The following is a 25834-nucleotide window of genomic DNA, read 5'->3' as shown; positions in this document are numbered from 1 at the left end:
TGCACTGAGTTACTCACCTTTCTACTGAATCTATTCATTTCTCCCTAACTATTACTTACTTTAAACCTGTGGGCGATTCACAAACATCTGTGGGTATCTCGACTAGATCATCACCACTGACCACCAGCAAGCTGAGCTTTGGCATATTAAGCAAAGCCCGTGGAAGATAAGTCAACTTGTTTCTCTGCAGGAGAAGTGTCTGCAGTTCATCTAGCCTAAGGAAACATAACAGAGAAACCTGACTTAAAAATACAAATATATTTTAAAGATCTTTTATGATTTGTGTGTATCTATTCAAACACCAACTGCTAATTTCTTCCTCTGCAATAGAAGTATGAAAATATTCACATGAAACATTTTTCTTATGCAGTTTTGTATTTTCCGAGAACTCTCCATTGACTTCAATGGGAAGTTTCATGCATGGTTTGACAAGATAGATGCTAATAATACACCTGTGAGAAGAACTAAGCATTGTGCCCAGATCAGTAGCCAAAGCAGCAGTTCCAGACGGGTAGCCGTGTTAGTCTGTATACAGCAAAAATGAGAGTTCTGTAGCACTTTAAAGACTAACAAATTTAATTTCAGTAGGCATAATCTTTCGTGGGTTGCACTGCACCCCAGTTCCTCAGATGCAACCCATGAAAGCTTATGCCTAGTGAAATTAAATTTGTTAGTCTTTAAAGTGCTACAGAACTCTCATTGTTAAAGGAGCAGTGTGCACTTTCGTGGTGCAGTGAAGGTGTGTGCACACAATGCTATGCCATACAACATGATGCAAAGTTCTTGTGTATCTCATTCTGTCAGAAAGTCCTGAACATATAGACCACCAGTTCACAATTTTGTCCCCCACACTCATTTTTGCATGTACATTATGTATGTTTTAGCTATGCAATGCATTTCCCTCCATTTTTTTCCCCACTTATAATTATTACTATGGGAACAAAATATAGGCCAAATCCTGGTAACATGACTCTTACAAGAACGACAGAAATCAATTTAAAAGACCAAATCTTGTACAGGGAGTAGGTTTCTTTCATTTGTTTTGTGACCACTTATTCTTTCTTAACACAACAGTAATTTGGGGCTGAACATTTGGTCTTGAAAGGGAATGTGGGAGCCAAAACTATAAAACTTGAGGAACTATATCTTCCTTATTCACCCAGTATTTATGATGGTTCTGCTGCTAGAATAGTGATGCAGCTGTATTGCATGAGAGATTCTCACCTTTCCTTGAGTTCTTGAAGGGATAGCACATGATGTTGCAGCACATGTTACAATGTTGCCAACTCTCATGATATTTATTGTGAGCCTCATGATATTTGGTGTTTGTTTTTAAAGTGTCAGTGACTGGAATCAGCATATTACAGGATAATCTTAACATTTTTATTTAAAAAAAAAAGAGAGCAAGTTTCTAGTTCTCATGGTTGCAGAGAAAAGACTGAAGCAAGAGCACTCTAAAATCTCAGAAACCAGACGGTTAATAAAAAGAACCAAAAATGTATATATATTTTTAATTCATTATTTTTAATCCAGTGTCCTGATTTGGAGGGGTCTGATGGAGACTTTTAATATTTGGACTTAGCAATGCTATGCCCGAGCCAGCCCCCATAGGGGGTAGGGAGGGAGCTCCCCCCTGTTCTGCCCTGACAGCTGTTCCGGCACACCCAGCCCTGGCTGCGGTTTCCTGGCTTGGCCCAACCACACTACCAGTCTCAGCCCCCTGGCGCCTGACTACGGCCCCACTTCTGGCCACAGTCTCGGCCCCCAGCCACTGTTTCTTGGCTTAGCCCCCAGTCCCGCTCCCAGCCTTGGCTGCTGCGGCCTCACTCTGGCCACATCATCAGCGCCTGGCACTCAGCCACTGTTCCGTGCTCTGCCCCCAGCTGCCATGGCCCTGCCTCAGGCCCCGCAGCATGGCTGGGGCCATGGCCTCAGCCCCTGGCCTTGGCCCCCAGCTGCTGTTCCCTACTCGGCCACTGACCGTCATGGCCCCACTCCCAGCCACAGCCCCTGGTCCCAACTGCGGTCACACTCCCAGCCCTAACTGGGGGGTAGAGAATGTGGGGAGGTGCAGACAGGAGAAAGGGGGTGCGTGTCCAAAAAAGTTTGGGGACCACTGAGCTAAACTTTTGGGGACCACTGTGTCACTCTGAAGTTGAGTCCGTGTGAAGCAATAAAAAAAGCTACAAGCATAGCTGAGAGCTCTTCTTTGTTCAGAAAATCTCCATGTTTACTCACTACTGGAATTTGCAGTCTGTTACCATCTGATTTTTAAGTTCTTAGCCATTTTGGCTTTATGAATTACACCTGTGCAACAGCAATTTCATACCAAGAGCCCGAGACCATTGTGATATCAGAGGTAACTCAACCAACCAACGCCCTTACTCTACAGTTAATTTGCATGCAATAATTTCATTGGTTGTTTGAGGGAGACTACACAGATAGCAGATTACTTTGGCCCAACTGCCACAGTTCTTCAGAACCATCCACACAACAACACACAATAACCCCAAGCACAACACAAGCGCAGCGTGCACCCCACATTTGCTGCCGTTGCACTAATTTAGATGGAATATATGTGCCAAAGGTGTTAACATAACCCAGTCACTGTCCAACATTAAACAGTGTTTAACAAAGTTCAGGGTTTGGCATACAGAGATCTCAGCCTGCTTAGTACCATGGCAAACACACCATTAAAAATCCTTGTAATGGTTTATTAAAGATACAGAAAAGAAGGAAAAACAATTAAAGTATTTGAAACGTAAAGTATTTGTGATGGTGTCTGGTATATGAGTGACCATTTATAATATTACTGATCTCAATATTGCAATATGAGATATGCCATGCCAGGTACCATTGGAAAGACTATAATTTACTAAGTATGATAAAATTGTTTGTGTGTATGTATCATTTTTGTATTATGAGTTCTAAATATGTATGGTATATTCGTATTTCAAACTTGTGCTGTGTTTCTGGATAACACAGCCAGAGAGGCTGGCAGCAGCACTAAGCCTCCTTAATGGCCCATCAAAGGAAGTCAAATATACAATGAATCCAGTGAAAGAACCCAGAGACTACACCTTATGAGTCACCTGGACATCTAAGGACATGCCTATGGACAGGGGACTCCGAGACTTTTCCATGCCATGTGCTGTCGGGCTATGTTTAGGACAAAGGAAGTACAAGCCTCATGGCAGAAACTATAAAATGCAGCTGTGCCATCTCCATCTTGTCTTCATTCTGGTTTCCTACCTCTGGATCAACTCATCTACATCTGAAGCTGTGAACCAAAGGACTGAGACCCATCCAGGTGCTGGATGTACACCAGAAGAACTATACAAGCCTGCAAATGCCACAATTCTGCTGAGACTCTGATATATATGGATTTTGCAGTCATTTGTATATATCTGATTGCTTTGACCATTTAACATCTCTCTTATTTGTTTCTTTCCTTTTATAATAAACTTTTGCTTTTAGTTACTGAAGGATTGGCTGGCAGCATGGGATTTTGGATAAGATCCAAACTTATATTGATCTGGTAATGTGGCTGACCCTTTGGGGATCAGGAGAACATTTTGGTAAAGGGAATAGAGTTTAAATTTATTTCTTTACTGGACCTCATTGCTTATTGGGAGCCAGAGACTGAAATGCAATAAATAAATAATATGTATTTCTTGTTGTAGCTTCCTGATAACTAGTGTGGGAAATCAGGAGCACTGTTTGTGACTGGTTGGGGAATCTAACTTCAGTATTATCCACCAGTTTGGGAGAATCTGCTTTCCTTCTTGTAGCCTGCCCTGATTTTGGCATTTTCAGGTGGGCTACCCTAGGCACAGACAGGTCACAGTATTGACTGAGGCTTTCATTTTAACTGCATCCCTTGTTCCCTTTCACTTTAGCTGAAGAGAGTTTTTAGATGGAAAAAAGCCTTTGTTTGGCAATCTCTTAGATGGTATCAAAGTAACTGTCCTTTGGGGAAAAAAGAAGGAGTTAGTTGAGATGGGCTGGAGCTGTTCTTGCTGCTGCTGTTAAAGCATGATCCCATTTCATCCCTGCTGATGTTTGGAATTCTGCTCAACCAATAAAGGTGGTGTTGTCAGCTTGGATCCCTCTCTCTGGCCCAGTCTGATCAGGACATCTCTCAAGATCAGGATGACAAGGGCCTGGGGACCTAGGAGACAGTGGGGATGGCAGCCGAGATGGCCAAGCTTGCTCTAGGTGCCAATCTTTCTCCCCAAAGTCTCTCTCTTTAAGGACCCATAAAGGAGAGATGGATGGAATAGCCTATCCCCTCATTATTTTGCTCACCAATTAGGCCTAGTTTCCAACACAATGATTTGGGTTCACTGAATTCTGGTTCCACATTCTTCATGTTTACCAAGCATAATCTTAACACAGTCTTTGAGTTATATCAGTAGATCTTTCTGTTTGGATGAATTCAGTCAGTTTCCCTCCCTTTCATACCTTTTCCCATCAACATTTGTTGTTGTAGGTTATTCTGACATCTTATGAACTTACACTGAACTTACAGTTGAACTTACATTTAGGGTAAGTTTGTAGGTACAGTTATCACAACACACACAAATTGACATAAATCTCCCAGTACAACCCCCCACAGGCACAAATCAAATACCCACATGACAGAACCAGCACACACAATAATCCCAAACACAGAGTCCCTTACCATAGCACACACACTCCCATTTGCCACTTGCACAAATCAACACAAATTCGCTAGCATAACCCCCTAGACATAAATCTCCTAGAACAACCTCCAGACACAAATCAACACAACCACCCACATTACAACACAACCAGTTCACACAGTAACCCCAGCACAACTCAGTCACAAATCAATGCAACTACCAACACAAAAACGTAACCATCACACAGAATAACCCCAAACACACACAACCCTTCACCGCATTATACACCCCTTATTCAGCACCAACACAAATCCCAAAGCACAATAGACACTGTCCCAACCTCACTCATACTTACCCATAAAACCATAAAGTTGAGTAGCGAAGCCAGAGGTCATAACTTGTTTTCTATAACCGTAGTAGATATATGTTTTGTTTTACTAAATACTAAGTAAAGTTTAGTAACCAACTTGTTATAGGATTCTAAGTGGAGAAACGCTGCTATGTGGTATGACTAAAGCACTCTATTTCTCATGCCAGCTAATCCCTTAAAAGGAAATTGTCATCTTGAAATTTTTTGAAATTGATTAGTTTAAATAAATAAGTTTTCTGATGGACTAACCTTTAAATAGCATGTAGATAATGGCTTTATTGGGAGGAGGGTGGAATTTTAAAAAAATGCATACAGATTTGTCTGCTTCCCTGCTGATGTTGATCAGGGTCTATGAGCCACATTAAGCATGCTTTGGCTTGACCTTCCTCTCCATCTCATATTCTTCCCTGTAGCTGCACAGTTCTGCCCCTTCATTTGCAAGTTTGCTGCTTCTATATGGCAAGCTCCATATTGGAGGGCCTGGGGAAGAGTGTGCACATGCACTCTGCACAGAGTGTTATGTTGGTCAGGGATAAGACAGGAAGAGCAAGTAGCTAGCCACAAAACAGAGAAACTGACTACACACAATATGGTTAACAAACTGGAAAATTGAGGAAAATATATTTTGTTCTCCAATATCTTTCAGTAATGGAAATGGTAGGTTTTACTTGTAAAAATACAAGCTACATTTCCAGATGGAAATGGAGTTTTCCAGCGAAGTGTCCCTTTAAAACAATAATTGGTAAATTAAATTTACTGTCATGTTACTTTCTAGACAAGTTTTCTAGTTCATGAGCCTGTTTATGAAATGTAAGGAACTACCTGTCTATATCTTGTGGGAGATCTCTCAGTTTGTTGTTGCTAATATCCAACCAGTGCAAACTTGACATCCGGAGTACACAAATTGGAATAGTGGGGAACTGGTTTGTTGACACATCCACAAATGTGACTTGTTTCAAGTTACTTAGCTGGAAAGAAATAATGCAGCATTTTAGTTACATTCCTCAGAATATCTTATAAGCAAATCATTACACTCTTCAAATAAATATTGCTTCTCCAGACTACTTGGAGCACTGTGGACTGCATAATGTGTCTGATTTGTATTCAGTATTATGCCACACACATCATAGTCATCATTGTTTAGATAGAGAAATACCAGACATAACTCCCTCCAGAACTTTTCAACACCTCAAAATCCACCAGAGACCTCTAAAAATTATATGAAGTGTTATTTCCCCTTTAAAGAAGCCTGGAGTCTGGGAAATCAGTAATTTGGATAAGCGATTGACCCTGATCTTTCCCCAAAATAGTACAGAAAACTAACAGCCAGTAAATAAAACTGTTTTGATAACTATAAACACTAAACAATCATTTTTAAAAGCACCATGGAGGTTTTATCAGTATACATTCTATTTACTTTAAGTAGGCTTCTTTGGCTAAAAACCCATGTAATGCATGGAAAAGGCATAGCTAAAAGACAGCTTGAGAACTGGAACTGTGCTATTTCATGTCAGCCTAGAATATGGTCCAATTTTTTTAAGTAAAGCTGTTTAATAATACATTTTCTATGTCCCAAACTAGGTATATAAAAATTTCACTGAAGGTTTTTATTTGAAGACCTGTCACAGGAATATTTTTTAAATAATAAACTACTAGTGCATCCAAGATTAACTACAAATGTCAGGAAGTCCTGTTTAAGAGTTAAATGTGTAAAATGAAGGGCTCTGTGTACTAAATCATTTACAGTACAAGTGTTCATGAAATTATGCAGATATCTTAAGTGACTGTCAAAGAAGTAGCACTGTTAACAAAAAGATTTTTTAAGAATGGAAATTATGTCTTTAAATTCTAAGCATGTATATGAAATGATAAGCTATGCCCAGGGACCCCGGTCCTGAAGTCAGATGTGCACAGGACTTTACCTGTACTTGACCTAAGCACTTTAGAATTCAGGGAAAATGTTGTAAAGAAACAGCATAAACAGGGGGGACTTGTGAGTAACCCCACACCCACCATGGCCCACTCCAGAGTAGGAAAGAGACCACTATCGGTTGACAAGTTTGTTTCCAGAGCCCCTGCTATGTGTGGAGGTGAGGCCAACTATATATAGCTGGTATCTTTCCACTTCTTCCACCAGCTGTGGCTCTTTCCGCACCAACAAAGTGATGTTCCACATCCCTAGAGCCAGTTTCCATTGCAGAGGGCCAATCCATTGTGGTCCATCCCTTCTGCTGCCATCCTGGCATCGCACTCGGCCCTCACTCTTCACCTTGCGGGTGGTGGACCCACGAAGCGGGTCTATGTTGCCTTTTCGGGCTGAGCCTCGTCGGGTTACATGGGTGGCCCAGCCACCAGACACTTGCCTGACACCGCTTCCAGGTCTGGCTCCAGGGGTGGGTCCCGTTATCCCTAATCCAGGTGAGGTCCATGTGGTCATTTTTGGGCCTTCATGAGGGTCTTAGAATGGATCATTTCTAGTCTGGAACCTTCTCCCCAGACCTGTTCACCAAGGGTGACCCTACCAGGAGCACTAAACTCAGATGACATAGCCCTGAGTTTCACTGGAAAATAAAAGCCCCTCCACCACAACAAGGTAACAATCCTTGGAGGAGTTGGACTTCTATGATAGTCATGGATTGTCTACAACAAACACCATGTTCAAACACAAGGTTGCTCATAAACATACCTGGTACCTGAGCACCTTGGGATGAAGATCAATGATTGATTTTATAATAATTTCATCAGACCTAAGACTGTATGTTCTGGACACCCAGGTGAAGAGAGGAGGAGACCTGTCAACCAATCACTACTTGGTGGTGAGTTGGATCCGACACATTGGATGCTTCCGGATAGATACGGAGGCCCAAATGATCAGTGCATGTTGCCTGGGAACATCTGGTGGAGGACTATGTGAGGAAAGACTTCAATTCCCACTTCCAGAAGAACTTCTGTTGCATTCTAGGCAAGGTCATGGACATTGAGTCCGAGTGGACTATGTTCAGGGCCTCAATCATTGAGGCAGCCATGAAAAGCTGGGGTCTGAAAGTGGTTGGTGCCTTTCATCGTGGCAATCCTAGGACCCGCTGGTGGACACCCGTGGTGAGGGAAGCTGTCAAGGCAAAGAAGGAGGCCTTCTGAGAAATGCTTGTGAATAGGACTCCTGTTACGACTGAGAAGTACCAGCGGACTAGGAGGGCTGTGGCGATCATTGAAGTGAAAGCCCGGTCCTGAGAGGATTTTGGAAAGACCGTGGAAAATGACTAATGGATAGCCTCAAAGGTCTTCTGGCAAAACATTCTTCGCCTTAGGAGGGGTCGGCAGGACATTGCCCAGGCTGATCTCAACAAGGGTGGTGAAACGCTGACCGTGTCTGAGCAGATTGTTGAGAGGTAGAAGAAGCACTTTGAGGAACTACTCAACTCAGTGGACATGCCTTCCTTTCAGGAAGCCCCCGGTGAGACCACATCTATTACTGTTGATGAGGTCGCTACAGCAGTAAAGTGCCTTCACAGCAGTAAGGCAGCAGCAGTGGACAAATTCGCCTGGAGATGTTGAAATCACTGGATAAAGTGTGGGAGTCATGGTTAACGTACTTCTTCAATGTTGTATGGAAGGTGGGGGCAGTATCTCGGGAATGGCAGACCGGGATAGTGATCCCAATCTTTAAGAAAGAAGACCAGAGGGTGTGTCTCAACAAACAGGAGGATCACACTTCTCAGCCTCCCCGGCAAAGCCTTTGTCAGTGTGTTGGAGAAGAGGCTACACCCATTAGCTGAACCTCGGATTCAGAAGGAACAGTGCAGTTTCTGTCCCAGACATGGAACAACAGACCAGCTCTTTGCTCTCTCACAGGTACTCAAGGTCATGGAAATATGCTAAACCTGTCTACCTTTGTTTTGTAGACCTGGAGAAGACTTATGACTACGTTCCCTGAGATCTCCTGTGGGAAGTGCTGCAGGAGTATGAGGTGCCAGTGCTGCTGCTGCATGCCATCCAGTCCCTCTATTCCCAGAGTGAGAGTTGTGTCCACATTCTTGGCATTGTCAAAAGTCATTCAAGGTGGGCATTGGACTCCACCAAGGGCCTGTCCCCACTCCTGTTTGTGATCTTCATGGACAGGACATCAAGGCGCAGCCATGTTGGGGAGTGTATCTAATATGGGACTTGGAGATGGCATCTCCGCTGTTTGCAGATGATATTGTCCTTCTTGCTTCTTCAGACTGTGAACTCCAATGCGCACTCAAACACTTCGCTGCCGAGTGTGAAATGTGTGGGATAAGAATCAACACCTCCAAATCAGAGGTCATGGTTCTTTCCTGGAAGAAAGTGGAGTGCTCTCTCCAGGTGAAGGGGAAGCAGCTTCCCTTAGTGGAAGAATGTAAGTATCTAACAGTCTTGTTCACAAGTGATGGTAAGCATAACATTAACCAGCGGATTAGTGTAGCCGCGGTAATGATACAGGTGCTGTACCAATCCAGGGTTGTGAAGCTGGAGTTAAGTTTTCAGATGAAGCTCTCAGGTTACAGAACAACCTACGGACATGAATTGTGGGTAATGACCAAAAGGACGAAATCGTGGGCATAAGCGGTGGAAATGAGGTTTCTCCACAGGGTGGCTGGACTGACTCTGTGAGATATGATGAGGGGCTTGGCTATTCAGAAAAGCCTTGGAGTAGACGTTTTCCTCCTCCAGATTGAAAGGAGTCAGCTGAGGTGGTTTGGGCACCTAATAAGGATGCCCCCAGTAGGTGTCCTTTGGAATTATACCAGGCACGTCCCTCTGGAAGGAGGCCCCCAGGCCGACCCAGGACATGGTGGAGGATTTATGTCTCCCAGCTGACCTGGGAACACCTGGGAATCCCCCAGGAGAAGTAGAAGAACCTGTTGCAGAGGAAAGGGAGCTCTAGTCTTCCCTACTCTCACAACCCTCACCAGGAAAAGCAGCATAAAGGAAAAGAAGAACCGCATAAACAAGTGAAAGTATGATTTTTAAAATTATTTCATTTGTAATAATGCAGGGTATTATTAGTGACATAGGTAAGGGAATTTACTTTTCCAGGATGAGATCCTGGCACCACTGAAGACAATGGCAAAACTTCTATTAAATTTCAATGAAGGCAGAATTTCACCCTTAATATTTAACTCGACGCTGCTCCTTTAAAATGTTCATATTCCCAGTGTGATGCTGTGTCAAAGCCTTAGCTTCCTTTCAGACACAACCTGATATTACTGCCAGCTTTCCAAGAACAGGCTTTAGAACTTGAGGGAACCTATTCAAAGAGCTTTGTTGAAGAATATTGGATTACAGAGGATACTATGAAATTCAGCCTTCAGAATCAAGACAGAGGCACAGAGGTTCTCTCTAAGTCAAGATACAACTTAAAAATCTGCCTGCTTTCACTTTAAAGCTGCTTTGAGGCAGCATCAAAGTAGAAGCCCCTCACAAGTGAGTCAAAGCTGCCAGGAAAACATTTTAAAGAGTGATGTGTCTTATTTCCGAACTGTGTGTCGTTTCATTTTCCAAAATTGTCATACAAGGTGTTCGAGTTTCTCTCAACTCAAAAGAATTAAATTGTTAAAACTGTTTCTATGGTTCTGACATGGAAAGGATGAATGGAACAGACACATGGTCTGGCAAGGTCGGGATTAAAACAGAGCTCCAAACCACCAGATGCCATGCAAATGCTGCAAACCCGCCCCAAATAACAAGATCCCTGGTCTCTCACTTCCAAGAGGCCCTACCTGACATCACCCCATTTACAAGCTGCCAAACACTTCAGTTTTCCCAGACCAATGCTACATTGAAACAGTTATGAAATGTTAATACTGAATTCTGTGGCAAACTGAAATTTCTTCAGCAGCATAAACAGGAAAACATACAAAACCAAAATGTTTTACTGAATTACATGGTAAAAGGAACATCAGTACAGCATGACTGTGTGTTCTAAGTGTAACTATTTTTTCCATTTATTATACGCTATTGCCAAAAGATCATTTTAATATTTAATTTTGTTTTTCTTCATAGTTTACAATCCCACAAAAAATAAATTTGCCACAGAAATTGGATTGTCTTGATACAAAACTTTGGTTTGGCATGCCACAGAATATATGGGACTCTGATTATACTGTGTAGGCTACAAGCCTTCATTGTGCTTTCTTTTAGGGCAATATTTAACAAAATTTGTCGGGTTTCTACACTGTGTTCCAGAAAAATGGAGTTTTTATTTAATCTGTCACTGAAATGCTACCAACAAACCCCTGGGGGATATGACATACTGGAAATTATGGCAGCTATGTATTATATTTACTAAAGGAAATCCTATATATATTTATTTCCTTTTGAAAGACTAATGGATTTTTGCACTTCCTATAACATTTCATTTATAAACAAGCCTGCCCACCTTATCATTTTTACTTAAGCAGTTTATTTTTGCTATTTAACTTTGTTATCTGACTTTCAATCAGTCAGAATATAGGCTTTATGCAAGCTCCATTTTAAACACTAGCTACATTTGACAGTCTAACTACCCGGACACAGTTATTGCAGTCCTTCCTGTTAATCATAATTGTCATCTTTATTTGACAAACTACCCACATTGCTCCTTATCTTAATAATTTTACTTTTAAAGAAAATAGTCTTTGCAGCATTCCAGAGCTCCATTGCTTTTCTTTTCTCTCTGACAGTTAAAGTTTCAGTTGAGAGAAAAGGACATCATATCCCAGAGTTGAATGAGTTGTTTGATTAATGGGTGTGTTTTCATTTCTGCTTATTTTTGTCATTGAAAGGGATTTACTGATAAGGTCTGTTGCTTTTGGTTTTAGCATGAGCTGCCCATTGCATAGCATTAGCAAATACAAAGATCTGAAATTATATTAATACCTAGTCAGAAAAAAAACAAACCTATTAAATTAAATATAAATATTCTGTGGCAGAAACAGAATCTGACTAAAACCAACATAAGCCAGGAAATACAGAGAATTAACCCAGCTATGCCCAACTACTTTCAGCTCTCTCCAAATAATCGGTGACCTAATATATGAGTAGCCCAATTTTGCAATAAAATCCTGGCCCCAAAGAAGTCAAGATGTATTTGGCACCATTGACTTTAATGAGGCCAGGATGTCACCCAACCTGTCCCACAAGGTGTGGATGGCTCTCAACACTTTGCAGGAGGCATTCAGTAATTTGCAGGATTGGGACAATATCTGTGCTGCGATAATTATGACGAGAACAGCTGAGGTCAGTGCTCTAGCTTTAACTCTTAGCTAACTGGCCCTTGTCCATTTAAATCATGCCCTTAACATTTCTTTAGTATGTATTTTTTAAAATTATTCTTACCAAGATTTTTTTGCAGAAGAATATGACTGTTAGCAGGGTCATGGTAATTTCTCTTTAAGAGCGGTCATGCTCCGTCATGCAAATACATATGCATATTTAGAGTCTAGTCCAGCTAAAATGAACCTCCACTACAGCTACTAGTAGAAAGGGGCAAAGTAGTATACCCTATTCTCCATCAGAGACAGGATGCTAGATGAGACTGCATCAAAACCCTTCCTAGGGTTAGAGTCTGTGATTTCATCATTGCAGGCTCCTGACAGTAACATAAGAAAACTCACCCCAAAGTCTTAACATGGGGGCAGGTTCCTAATTAGATGGTAGAATTCTGGTCACTGAAGAAAGAATGCTGAATTGGTCCCAAAAGAAGATTTTCAGAATCACTGAACGTCTTTATCTTCCACTGAAGTCAGTCAGAGCAGAACCTCTGAAAATGAGGCCACATTTATTTTGATGCCTAATTGTGAATGTAGGAATTTAATGTTAGGCACCCAAGTTTTAAAATGTTGGCCCAATTTCCTTTCACCCTTTTATCTTTAAAAAGTTACATATCACCTAAAGAAGGAAGTGATGAAGTAAAATGTCTCGTATGATTTGAGAAGCGAGCAAAAAATGCCAAATATTTCAAAGAATGACTCAATGGGCTGCATACAAGATACTAATTATTACTGTAACATTAGGAAATGATTTACAGTAGAATGTAAAAATGTCATGAGGCTCATATTGGGAGGTGAGAAGACAGACAACCATTGTTGTTATTATTTATTTGTATTCCAGTCGCACCTGGATAACCCAGCTGCACTGTGCTAGGCTGCATAACAAAATGATTATCTCTGCTCCGGTGTTAATTCTGTAGTTCAGGTTCTCAAACTTTTTTTTGCTGAGACCCCTCTGAAAATATTTCAGGCTTTGACGACCCCTGCAATACAAGTGATGACCCCTTCCCCCCATGCCATGCTATCCTTACCGGCATGCAATGGGCTGATGGGTTGCAACCCTCCTCCCCATAATAACCACGCAACCCCCGGTTTGAGAACCCTCTAGCAGGACCAAACTTTCTCCCCTTGGGTATGTCTACACTGCAATCAATGGTGTGACAACTGCACGTGTAGATATACTCGAGCTAGGTTTGATCTAACTAGCTTGAACAATAGCAGTGAAGCTGAAGCAGCATGGGTGTCAGCACAGGTGAGCAGCTCAAGTACCCACAGTCCCAAGCAGGCTTGTACAGCTTGTGCAGCTTCACTGCTATTGCTACATAAACTAGTGAGATCAGAGCTAGCTCAGGTGTGTCTACAGGTGCTGCAGTCAGACCTGTGATCACAATGTAGACAAAGTCGATAGCAAACCTGTCATTGACTCTAAAAGTAGCAGGATTACTGCACTATGAAAGCAAACAGCCATAAAAAGCCAGGATGCGTGGAAGTGTTTTAATTGGTTTTCCATTTTTCCATTATGCCATTGACTCCTGTACTTTTGGGTCATCCCTTGATCATTCAGACATAATTGAAGAAGTGCATGGTAACAACAAAAGCATTATTCCGCATAAAGACCTGATCCACTTCCATTTCAGCATATGAATAGTTCCATTTAAGTAAATGGGATTACAAAGGTGCTTAAGTATAAGCATGTGCTTAAGTGCTTTGCTGGAGCATATTAAGAGTCAGCCTTCTGGGATGTTATCTCCTGTTGATTAGAGTTACAAATTATAAATCTTCATAGTGCTAGTACTCCAATCACATGTAATCTACACATACTGAGCAATTTGCCAGTACAAAATAGGTCATTTTCTAGGTCTCCAAATTATGTAGCATAGGAACACACGAGGGGGTGAAAACCTAGCCCCACTGAAGTCGATAGCAAAACTCCCACTTACTTACCTGGATCTACTAATTCACACTAGGGACTTAATTTTCATATGCTTTAATAAAAACACTAGTTAGAAGAGCTCTGTCAATGGTACAGGCACATTATTTGACCTCTCAGTAACGTTCTGATGGGAAATATCCTTTGGTTTTCAAAAATCTCTTAAAATATATTCTGCTCCATCACCAATAAATGAAAAAAAAATGTATGTCCACTTTTAGAACAGAATAGGTACAAATACAACATTTTGTTATGCTCCTTCTGCAAACTGCAGCATCAATTAATGGAGAAATACTATTAGAGTGGCACAGACTTAATGATATAAACACACAAACAAAAACATTTTGGCACAACCAGGCACTATATCCACTAAAGTTGTCATTCTGTTTGTTAAAAATGGTCATATTAATTTTAGATCTTACTGAAACACACAGTAAATCAATCAACATTTGCCAAAGGGAGAATTAAAAAAAAAATCAGTAGAGAAGTAAATTTTATTTTCAAGCAGCTAGAAAGAGTATTGTAAACAAAGAAGATGACAAATGCTTTAAGAACTGTAAAGCACTGGTTGACAGTTTTCTTTTACGTTGGTAAACTAGTAACTACTGACTTTAGAAGAAGATATATTGAGGACATTTAAAGAGATAGTATCAATACAATAGAATGTTGTCATAGGATAATATTGGCAATGCAAAATAAATATAAAGAAAAAATGAGAAATAAATGTTAAGGCACAGCTGAAAGACAATGATCCTGTGCCTGTGTACTGTTACAGTGGCAATATTTCAATAATTGATATACTGTAGATGCAGTCATTTTGTCTGATGAATATTGGTGTAGTGCAGTGACCATGGCTTACTGTACTACTATGGAATTGTTGATTCTGATTAATTAAGAAATCAGGCTCTTTGAGTGCTACCGCCAATCAGAGACCAGCTGTTCTAAAAAAAAAATAAAATAAAATAAAGGTCTTTGTTTTAAAAAATAAATTATTTTTATTAACTACTAAAAGAAATGGCCATATTTTCAGAAGAGTCTGCCACACCCAGTAGTTTCCATTATTCTCATCCTCAGAAATTGACATCTAAATGGCGTTACAATACTTTTGAAAATCTGGCCACTTAATTTAGGTGTCCGATGGGAGCCATTGGGTGCGGAGCTCTTCTGAAAACCTTAATACAAATCAATTTTATTTCTATTACAGTAGCATGTAAAGGCCTCCAGCTGAGATCTGAGCCCTATTGTGCTAGGCGCTATATCAATACAGTAAAAGTCTTCCCATAAAACCCAGGTTTCCTGATTCTCAATTCTGAGGTCTTGATGGCAGCTTCTGAAGAAGAAAATCTTTCAAATATATTAAAAGTAGTTTCAGGGAATCAGACTTGCTTTTAACCCTTTTCCTGCCCCCAAGGAAGATCTCCAGAAATGCAAAACAACTGCAACAAAAGCACAACTGGTGGAACACGGACTTCACAAGAATACTCCATGAGACTAAGACACACACATCTGACCCTCTGAATATCCAACTACTAATTCATTCTAGTAAAAGTATTGCAACATAAGATTAGCAATATCAAATCAGATGATAGCAATATCAAATCCAGACTAACAGATCTCTAGCAGTGGCCAATACCTGATATTTCAGAGAAAGGCAAAAAAATAAAATAAAAACCCAGCATCAATTTTGCAAAGTTTTACATGATTAAAATCTTTCCTTATCCCTGACATGATCTGCTAATACCCTGAAGAATAAGATTTAATTAACCTTATCATAGCCTGCATAACTATAAATGATATTTTTCATGAAATTATCCAGGCCTTTTTAATATCCAACCATAATAACTTGCTCAATGACATGCTGCAACAGTGAATTTCATAGGTTGCTTATAGGCTGTGTGAAGAAGCATTTCTTTACATTACTTCTCTAAATTTACCAGCCATTAATTTCATAATATGAGATTCATTGTGCTTTTCATGTCACTTCTGAAATATTACAGGGCCTACCTCTGGGAGGTATTGAGTGTCTCCTGCTACATTCTGAAAAGAAAGGGAAAGAGATAAGAATTGACAGGAACATAAAGAGGGACAGGAAGAATGAAACTGGCAATAGAGAGACAATGAGGGAGTGAGGCAGAAGGAGGCTGGAGCAAACAACCAATGCACAGATGGAAAAGAAAAGTTCACAACAAGCGCTTAATCAGGCCTAGACAGAAGCCTTCACTTTTAGCAATTAATGCCTTCTTGGATTCAGTTAGGAGCCCAGAATCACCCCCCAGTTATAAAACTCTTGCAAAATGTGTGGACACTTGATAATTGCTATATTCTGTTCATTCTCTTTCACACATCTGGCATTGGCCACTGTCAGAAGACAGGATACTGGGCTAGACAGACCATTGGTCTGACCCAAACTGGCCATTCCTATGTTCTTATGTGAAACCTCTTCAACAACGGGAGCAGTAACCACTCTACCATGTTCTCAGTCTACTTCCAGCAAGCCACTAGCATCACTTCCATCGTATGTAGGCTGAGCCTCAGCCAACTCGTTCACCTTTAAGTCCCAATCTTTGCCTGACAATGAAAAAATACAGACCATGCACCATGCAGATAAAATGGAAAAATGATATTCAGCTGTGTGCTATGAACCAGGCCTGGTGCAGTCAGGCCTGGTGGTCAGATCAGTGGTAGTCAGAAGCTGGGAGCCCCTCATTGCAAACTGGCAGAAGACTCATCAAACCATAACTCAGATCAGGACTGACATATACATTGCTGCAACACATTGTTGTCATAATCTGATTGTGAGATTCATATGCAAACTGATAACGCACTGGTCATTAATATTATTGTGCGATGTATGTACAGGTGCCGTATAAAGAATTTTAGATGTGTGTTGGTAATATTTCCTTAAAAGGTGTTTAGCAAGCAGTGTATAAGACCAGCCTGCCCTAGACAAAGAAGGCTGTTTCACCTGTTTTCCTGTATCTCCAATGAAAATGGACAAATAATACCTTAGGAGGACAATGAAAATTACATCTACATAGAAGATAAACAAAGCCATCAAGCTCAACGAGTGAAGGGGAAGACTGCTTAGCAATCACAATGGGGGGTGGAGCCTGCACTCCCAGGAAGCCTTCCTGGGAAATATAAGCAAAGGCAAAAAACCATTTTGGCATCCATCACCTGGGTGACAAAGGGGAAATAGCATCCCTTGAGTTCATGAAAAGGGGATCCTCTTGGCCTGAAAACCAAGAGTAGGTGGACTGACTGTAGGTGAGAAACCTGCTTAGACAAAGATTGTGACTTGCTGAAGTTGTTTTAGTCACTAGGAAGTGTGTTTTGTTTTGTTTTACTTGTAACCATATCTGTATTGTCTCTTCTTACTTATTGTCATTCAAATATCTATTATTTGTTAATTATCATTCTGGTTTTATTACAAAACCATCTCAGTGCTGTGTATTAAACTGAAGGATGACATCCTCAACTAAACTAACAGGCTGGTGTGTGCTTTGATTCTTGGAGGCAGCAGATGTAATAATTGATATCCAGTGAGAGGGATTGGATACTGCAGGAGGGATGGTTTTGGGAAGATTTGGGACTTGAAAGCCTGTTGATATCACTCTGCAAGGAGTAACCAGGCTGGTGGAAGCCAGCGTGAGGATGTTGTGTTGTGTGCATGCTGATAGTGTTAGGGCTCTGAGCCAAAGCTACACAGCACAGAAGCACCCAGGGCAGGTAATCACAGAACCTCTTAATGGTCTGGGTGAAACCCCAAAGCATCACAGAGGCCACAAACAGAGCAAAGGTTCAGAGCCACTGCCAGGAATCAGAGCTGGAGCAAGACAGAGGTGCTGGAGCTGGGCAGAAATAGGGCAGGACTGAGACTGGGAACAAGGCAGACATAGAAGTGATTGCAGCTGCAGGTGTAAGCATTGAGCAGCCAGCTACTGCTGCTGAACTTAAATGCACACCTGATGGCTCCTTCCAGCCAATAGGACAGGCCAGCAAATCAGGCAGTTCTGCCACAGCTCAGCTGGGCTCGTTAACCAGGCAGAGCCAGCTAGCCCCAGGCTCAGCTGAGAGAATTCAAACTCACAGTGCACCATCTGCAGACATTGACACACTGCACCATCTGCTGACTGATAGCACTGCCTCCCATCTTGCTGTCCCTCCTAGCAAGAGATTGTTGAGGTTATACAAAAATGCATGGTTAACAGTATCAAATGTTGCTGACAGCTATAAGGAATTAACTTGTAATCATGTAACTAGCCTGTAATTAGTTACTAACTGATAATGAATGTACTCAGTAATTAATTTAATACATTCCTATTTAATATTTGGTACTGCCCAGAGACTCCAGTCATGACAATGAGCCAGTTGTGCTATCCTTACTCTTCCCACTTCACTAGTTGCAGTTTCTTGCTTTTCCCCCGACCATCCTCACCACCCTGAGGTGCTGTACATCCCGATGGGAAGATAGAGAGAGAGAAAGCATTCCCTATGTTCTCTTTACACAGGCCATACAAATGAGGGAAGGTTCTGCATTCCGTCTCCCACCACTGTACCCCTATTTAAGGATCAGGCAGAATCTGGCTCCAATTTTCTAGCTTCTATGAGTAAATAACATTCAAAGGTAGGATTTTCACAAGCACTCAGAACTCGTCTAACTTTTTCTCCCACTGAATTCAATGGTGTTTAAGCTTTGACTTCAAAAAAGAGCAAGGGTAAGCCAAAGCTGAACATTTTTGAAAACCTCACCCATCTACAGAAAACAAAACCTTTTTAAAATGAAATCCACATTTATATAATGAATTAGTCACATTCTAGAGTTCACATGATTCCTTTTTGTTCAGTTTTGGGAAGCATTTGGTCACCACTGGTAACTTTGTTTATACTATAACAAAGATTTTTTTGGGCGGGCCATTTAAACTCTGTGCTCATAGAAGGAGATACAACATTAGTTTAAAATTCATGTGAAAGGTAAAGTGAAGGTCACTAGTATCACAATACAAACATATACGGGGATCAGTTTTCTAATAAGGCACAGCTATTAGTGGCAAATGACTTGCTCTAGTAGAGAATGTAATGTTTTTGAAGTGATGTTATATTAATTCTAAGAGTATTGAATCACATTGTCAAAAACTATATTAATTGACAGACGTTTCTTTGTCTAACTACATAATCCTGTTCTCTAACACATTTGCATGCCCTTCTTTACTCTCTTGTCTTTTAAAAGAATTTATAAGAACTCATGTAGTGCTAATGCCTTTCTATATCTCCTCCGATACCTAACACCTTTGCACCACCCCCTTTCAATTTTCACTCCTGCTAGTCCCTGGTATTATATCTTATGCTAGTTTCACAAAGCAGCTGTTCCTTACCTTGGATTGACAGCATTTTGGCCAATGCTATGATAGTGTGAAACTTGGGATTGGCTTTATGTGGATTTGCCCTACAAAAAACTTTTAATCTTTGCAGGCGAGTCTGAGCATTGAACAAGAAAAGCAAGATAAAATTCTCTGGAACAGAAAGTCAAGAAGGCTAAGCAACTGTGCCTTATTTCTTAAGCTGCAAAACATACACTTTGAAATGCTGGTCCCATTGCAATCGATTTCAGCAGAAGCAGCATTTCACCCACAATATGCTTTTGGCCACTGACTTGCTACCTCTTCACTGAAGTAATAGCCAAGCCCACAGTTTTGTGGTTCTGAACCTTTACACAGACAAACCAAAACTCTAATGATTTTGGCACTAATAAAGTTCATTTTTTAACAACTCCTAAGATCCAGTACTTCACTCCTTACTCAGGCAAAACTCCTGTAACAGGGTAAAGGTCTTGCATCTTGTAAATGGTGAACAGGCAAGTAACATGGTTGCTCAAGGAGAAATATAACAGGAAGATGAAGTTTAGCAGAAAGGTGAGCCTCCTTCCTTTCTGGCTGATTAAGGTAGGGAGGCCTCTGGGGAATTATCGACCAGTGTTTTCCATTTATTTGTTTTTAGTTTTTGTGATTGTTTGACAAATAATAAGCCCCGAGGAAAGGGCCTTACAAGCACTGGGGTTTGGAACTTTCTTTATATCCCCTGACTTACGTTGTGATATCACCCACCAAATTTAACTCTAATTAATATTAGTAGGAGTTTTGAGTGAATAAAATGTGCTTGGCCTGTCCTTGATTATGTAAAAGAAAGAATCAAATGTCATTGTCCCCCTTTCTCAAAAAAAGGAAAAATAAACTGAAACCAAACAACCAGATCAGCTGTTTTCCTACTTGCATGGGGCCTGATTCTGCTTGATTCAGGCTGAGAAATACCTTGCTCTGCAAATACTCCCAGAATTCAATGGGACTGTTTGCCAAATCACAATGATGGAATCAAGACCCAAGATATCAAGACTCTGTAGTTAAATCTTAAACCTTAATTTTAAATATTCTTTTAGATTCTATCTACCACCAATGCCCAAATAGCATCCTTTGCCTATGTCCTGGGTAACAGAAAATACCAATTCCTTCAATTTTTTTCGGTAGGGTGTGTCAGAGATGTTGATTGTGTAAGCATGGAGGAGTAATTAAAACTGTATTTTTCAGCCAATCATTATTAAAACAGAAAAACTGTATCAAGTATAGATTCTGGCTGGAAATAAGGCATACATTTTTAATGGTGAGAGTAATTAACCATTGGAACAATTTACCAAGGGTCGTGGTGGATGCGCCATTCACTGACAATATTTAAAATCAAGATTGCATGTTTTTCTAAAAGATATGCTCTAGGAATTATTTTAGGGAAATTCTATAGCCTGTGTTATACTGGATGTCAGATGATCATAGTGGTCCTTTCTGGCTTTGAATCTATTAATATATACAGCTTCATATACACTCTTGAAGTCGGTTTAAAAGCTCTACAAAGTTTGCTCTCACTTATGTTGGGATCTCATCTGAACCCTTCTGTGCAGCAATAATGCAAAACAAGATTACCATCTGTTACACTGAGATTATGGCATGCCAAAAAGAAAACATGATCTCCCAGCCCTCTGAACTTTGGAGGCTGGATGTTAAAGAATAAAATACATATGCATGCACATGAAAACACAGGCGCATGTGCGCACGCACGCACACACGCACACACACACTTAGGAAGTGTTTCACCTTATGTTAAAATAAACAAATCAGCCTATGATTCCTTATGCTGCTTAGAGCAAAATTTACTAATTTTGAATAATTGATTCAAGGCGTTCAAGATACTATATACACACACATGCATATTTTTCTCTCTCATGATATTTTAGGACACTCTTCTGACCAAAGATCCATATACTGGAGCAGATTCTTGCCCCATTTCACTCATTCTGCATTGCTCAGCTTGCACAGAGGGAGTGGAAGCCACCACCAAATAACCTGCTAGGATCCCCAGTAGCAGCAACGTACATCATTCACTGCAGAAGAAGTTCAGAAAACCATGCCACACCCTCGGTTAATTTTAAACTTAGATTTCTTGAACACCAAATCCAAAGTATCTGCTTACAACTCTTCTTAAATATTTCCTATCAGAGATGGACTGAGTGAATTAAAATAAGTAATAGGGATGCCTCTAAAGGCAAGGGAGTTTGAATTGACCAGAGATCTGGCCCTTCCAAGTAGTGCTGAAAGCATCACATTCTGAAAGCAGTATATTTAGGACTGAAGTCAGATCAGTTTTTCTACATACCCAAATATATGAAGGCACACTATGGTGTGTATTTAATTTACAGTCTTATCTATAATTCTTAGGAAAACAAATTAATTGCACAATGTGTAACAACATATCAACAGCATCTCCATTCAACAGTTAGTTAGAATAGTTCACATTTCTTGGTCCTAATTCTTCTCTCAAATAAATTTTACTCCATAGACTTCAACAGAGTTACTGCTGATTTACAACAGTGTGAGGGAAGAATTATGTACATTTAGATTCTCAGAAAACATCGTGATCATTAATTAATTTATCTTTACAATCCCCCTGCAATGTAGGTGAGTATTATAGTTCCCATTTCACAAATGAGGAAATTGAGGCACAAACAACTTTAGTGACTTGCTCAAGGTAATATAAGAAATCTGTGACAGAATCTCAATCTCCAGACTTTTGGTCCTGTGTCTTAAGCACAATGTATCACGGTTATCCCAGTAAAGAGCACTGCTACAAAATAATACAGATAGCCAATTACCTTGGGAGTGCCTGTGACAAGAGATCAAAGAGGCCATAATTTTTGGGAGAATATTTTGTTTCCTTGTTTTAAAGATGCAAGGGAAAAATCACCCCTCCACCCTACACTGTTCTCCAGAGTCTGTCTGTCTGTCTGTGTGTGGGGGGGCAGGGGGCTGAGTAAAAAATCAATGGTCTGACAGTGCTCGGATTCTAAGTCATTGTCACTTGAATCACAGAGTTTCAGACATTAGGATTCAAGCTGTTTTCACTCTGTTGTATGTGTAAACAAAAGGTATGTCTAGAATAGAATTTAAAAAATTAAGAAATTTGTATAGTGTTAGCTTGGTTTCACCTGAACCAGACAAAACATATTAAAATATAACTTGTACTATCTCTCTGAGGCCTTCAAAGTGTGTTAGCAAAATGTTGGGGGGTATGGGTGGGGGTTTTTTTGGTTTTTTTTTAAATCTTTCTTTCTAGTCCAGATACATCCAAATGTGGAGAGTGCACAATTTTGGAATGATAATGGGGAAAGAAGACATCACAGGACAGATCGCCAGCTGGTATCATCACAGCTCCATAGAAGACAATGAATCTGTGATACTTTACATCAGGTAAGCACTTGCCCCCTAGGGAGGACAGAGAAGGAGAGTCACACAGACAACAGAGACAAGGGCCCTGATCCTACAAATTCTGACTCATACAAAGTAGTTCTTATTGACTCTGGCACCAGGTCTATGCTACAGACTTCTGTCGGCACAGCTATGTCAGTCATGGGTATGAATAAGTGTGATTGACATAGCTGTGCCAGCAGCCCCTAATGTAGATGCAGCTATACCTGCAAAACTGTTCTTTACCAAGCTAGCTAGTTTCACTCCTACTAGCAACTGCACCCATATTCAAAGCAATTCTCAGTATAGTATGCTGATGTCCCTATACTGGTAACGCACTTAGGCCTGGTCTACACTGGTGACTTAGGTCTATTTAAAGTCCCTTAATTCGAATTAATTACTCCCGTGTCTACCCTGGCACCACTGTTAATTCGAATTAAGGTGCCTGTAAAATCAAATTAATAAGACCACCTCTGCAAGTGGTGTAGCGCCTAATTCGAATTTGTTAATTTGAATTAGTGTCAGTGTAGATGCAATGGGATTTAAATGAAATGAATTGACCTCTGGAATGTATCCCGTAATGCCACATTCTGACCACTCTGGACAGTTGCGCTGTGCTGCTCTGTGGTCACACTAACAGGTAAAGTCCCCTCCCCTCAAGTAGCCCTGGGAAGATTTGAATTTCCATTTCCTGTGCTTGCTGCCAGCGTGGAGAGCGCTTTGCCACTGTTCTCAGCATGGCTATTGCAAAACCCAAACGCGCTCCAGCATGGATTCAACCAAAGGTCTTAAACCTCATCGGGCTGTGGGGCGAGGAGTCTGTTCTGGCTCAGCTCCGAGCCAGCAAAAGGAATCTGGACATTTATGGGAAGATATCCCAGGACATGCTGGAGAAGGGACACAAGAGGGATGCTCAGCAGTGCACAGTGAAGATCAAGGAGCTGCACCAGTCATATCAGAAAGCCAGGGAAGCTAACAGCCACTCTGGCTCCTCTCCCAATACATGCAGGTTCTATGATGAGGTGCATGCAATTCTAGGTGGCGATCCCACCATGGTGCCTCCCCACAGCATCGATACCTCCGCTAGGTCACAGTCCATGATCAATGAGGAGGACTCCGTGGACGAGGAAGCTGTGGACAGCAGGGTGCAGGAGAGTGGGGTGTCCGTTCTCCCACAAAGTCAGGACTTATTCCTGACCCCCCCCGAGCAGTCCACCAGCGCACAGGACAGCACAAAATGATCCCGTGGAAGGCACATCTGGTGAGTTTTCTTTCTTATTAGCATTTCTGTCCTTGTACATTGGGTGTGGGCAGCACGAGGGAGATCTCAGGCATTTTATTGGTTGTACTGGGTGGTAACCCAGGGCTCAGTTGTTTTATGTGTTGAGAAACGCTACGTTTATCATCAGTTGATATCACAGGGGACATTTAATGTATGTAATCTGTTATCCCTCCCTCGCCTGGAAAAGCTTTTCAGAGGAGGGCAGCCCTTTTCATCCCTCCACAGCTGGATTCTTCTTTGCAATCAAGGTAGCCAGTATCATGGCTTCCTCTGTTTTAAGCATTGTTTCATCCCCCCCACCACCACACCGTCCACAGTTGGTCTCTGTAGGGGTTTGAAATCCAAGTACAGATTTCCCCCCCACACCCACAAGCCATCCCCAGCTGCTCTCTGTAAGGGTTTTAAGTACAAGTAGAGAGAGAGGAAATCATTTGCTACATTGTTTCATGGTCTAATTATTGAAATAGTTACATTTGTATCACTTTCTTCACTATGCTACCTCTGGCTCCCTTGTTGTTTTTCTTTCATTCTGTAGACACCTCGGCAGTGTACGAACCCTTAAGAAATGCTGCAGACAGACTGTCTCAGATTAGAAAAAGGAAAAAAGAAAAAACAGAGATGACATGTTTTCCAAGCTCATGACCGCCTCATCAGCTGCAGAGGCGGAGCAAAGAGCGTGGAGGCTGACCTTGTCCCAAAGCATGGACAGGGTCACGGACACTCACAGACAAATGCAGGAGATTGATCGCAGCACCACGCAGAAGATGCTGAGACTCCTGCGGGACCAGTCAGACATGTTCTGGTGTCTTGTGGACCTTCAGGAGCAGAGGCAGGACTGAGTCCCACTGCAGCCCCTCCATAATGATCCTGAACCGAGGGCTATCCCGCCCTCCACCTCCCCCGCCACCACGAGGTCTCGGAGGAGATTGTCCAGGATTCAGTACATGCTCTCCTCCACACCAGCAAGCTAACACCCTACCCCTGGAGACAGTGAATGATCCCTCACCCTCCCCTTCCCCCATGATTTGAATGTTAAAAAATAAAGTTTTGCATCATTCCAAAACATTTCTTTATTAAATACTATCTTGTTCAGGAGGGATTTGTTTGGCACAGATATCAAAGGGGGATTGGGGGGAGGAATCATCAAAGGCAAACAACATACTTGAACAGAAACATACTTGAACCTGGTTTTCAAAGGTTTCCTAATGCAAAGCACTCTGCAGTTAGCTCTCCACGTAATGCTGGCATCTGGCTGCTCATAATTGGCGGCCAGTCTCTCTGCCTCCACAGCCCAACTCTGGGGGAACCTCTCACCCTTCACTTCACACACATTATGAAGAACACAGCAAGCAGATATCACAGAAGGGAGGTACTTCTCACTCATGTCCAGCCTAGTGAGGAGACTTCTCCATCTACCCTTTAAATGCCCAAAGGCACATTCTACAACCATTATGCAACTGCTTAACCTCTAATTAAAACACTCCTTGTCGCTGTCAAGGTGACCAGTGTATGGCTTCATGAGCCAAGGGAGCAAGGGGTAAACATGATC

The 25834-nt window shown here is 41.4% G+C and overlaps 1 protein-coding gene across 7 annotated transcripts in view; it reads right to left on the bottom strand.

The window, feature by feature from the left end:
- LRRC2 (leucine rich repeat containing 2) overlaps window positions 1–25834 on the bottom strand; it is a 114995-nt gene that overhangs the window by 3339 nt on the left and 85822 nt on the right. For all 7 annotated transcript variants that reach the window (XM_067568576.1, XM_067568577.1, XM_067568575.1 and 4 more), the window contains 2 exons: window positions 5839–5984; window positions 60–215 (listed from right to left, as the gene is read on the bottom strand). In XM_067568576.1, the coding sequence (XP_067424677.1) occupies window positions 60–215; window positions 5839–5984 (302 nt within the window). The remainder of the gene's footprint in view (window positions 1–59; window positions 216–5838; window positions 5985–25834) is intronic.

Source organism: Emydura macquarii, unplaced genomic scaffold (genome assembly GCF_026122565.2).
Source record: "Emydura macquarii macquarii isolate MOO-44397 ecotype Brisbane River unplaced genomic scaffold, CSIRO-AGI_Emac_v2 contig_2897, whole genome shotgun sequence".
NCBI lineage: Eukaryota > Metazoa > Chordata > Testudines > Chelidae > Emydura > Emydura macquarii.
The sequence above is the reverse complement of the archived record's forward strand: the minus strand, read 5'-3'. Positions and strand labels throughout refer to the sequence as shown.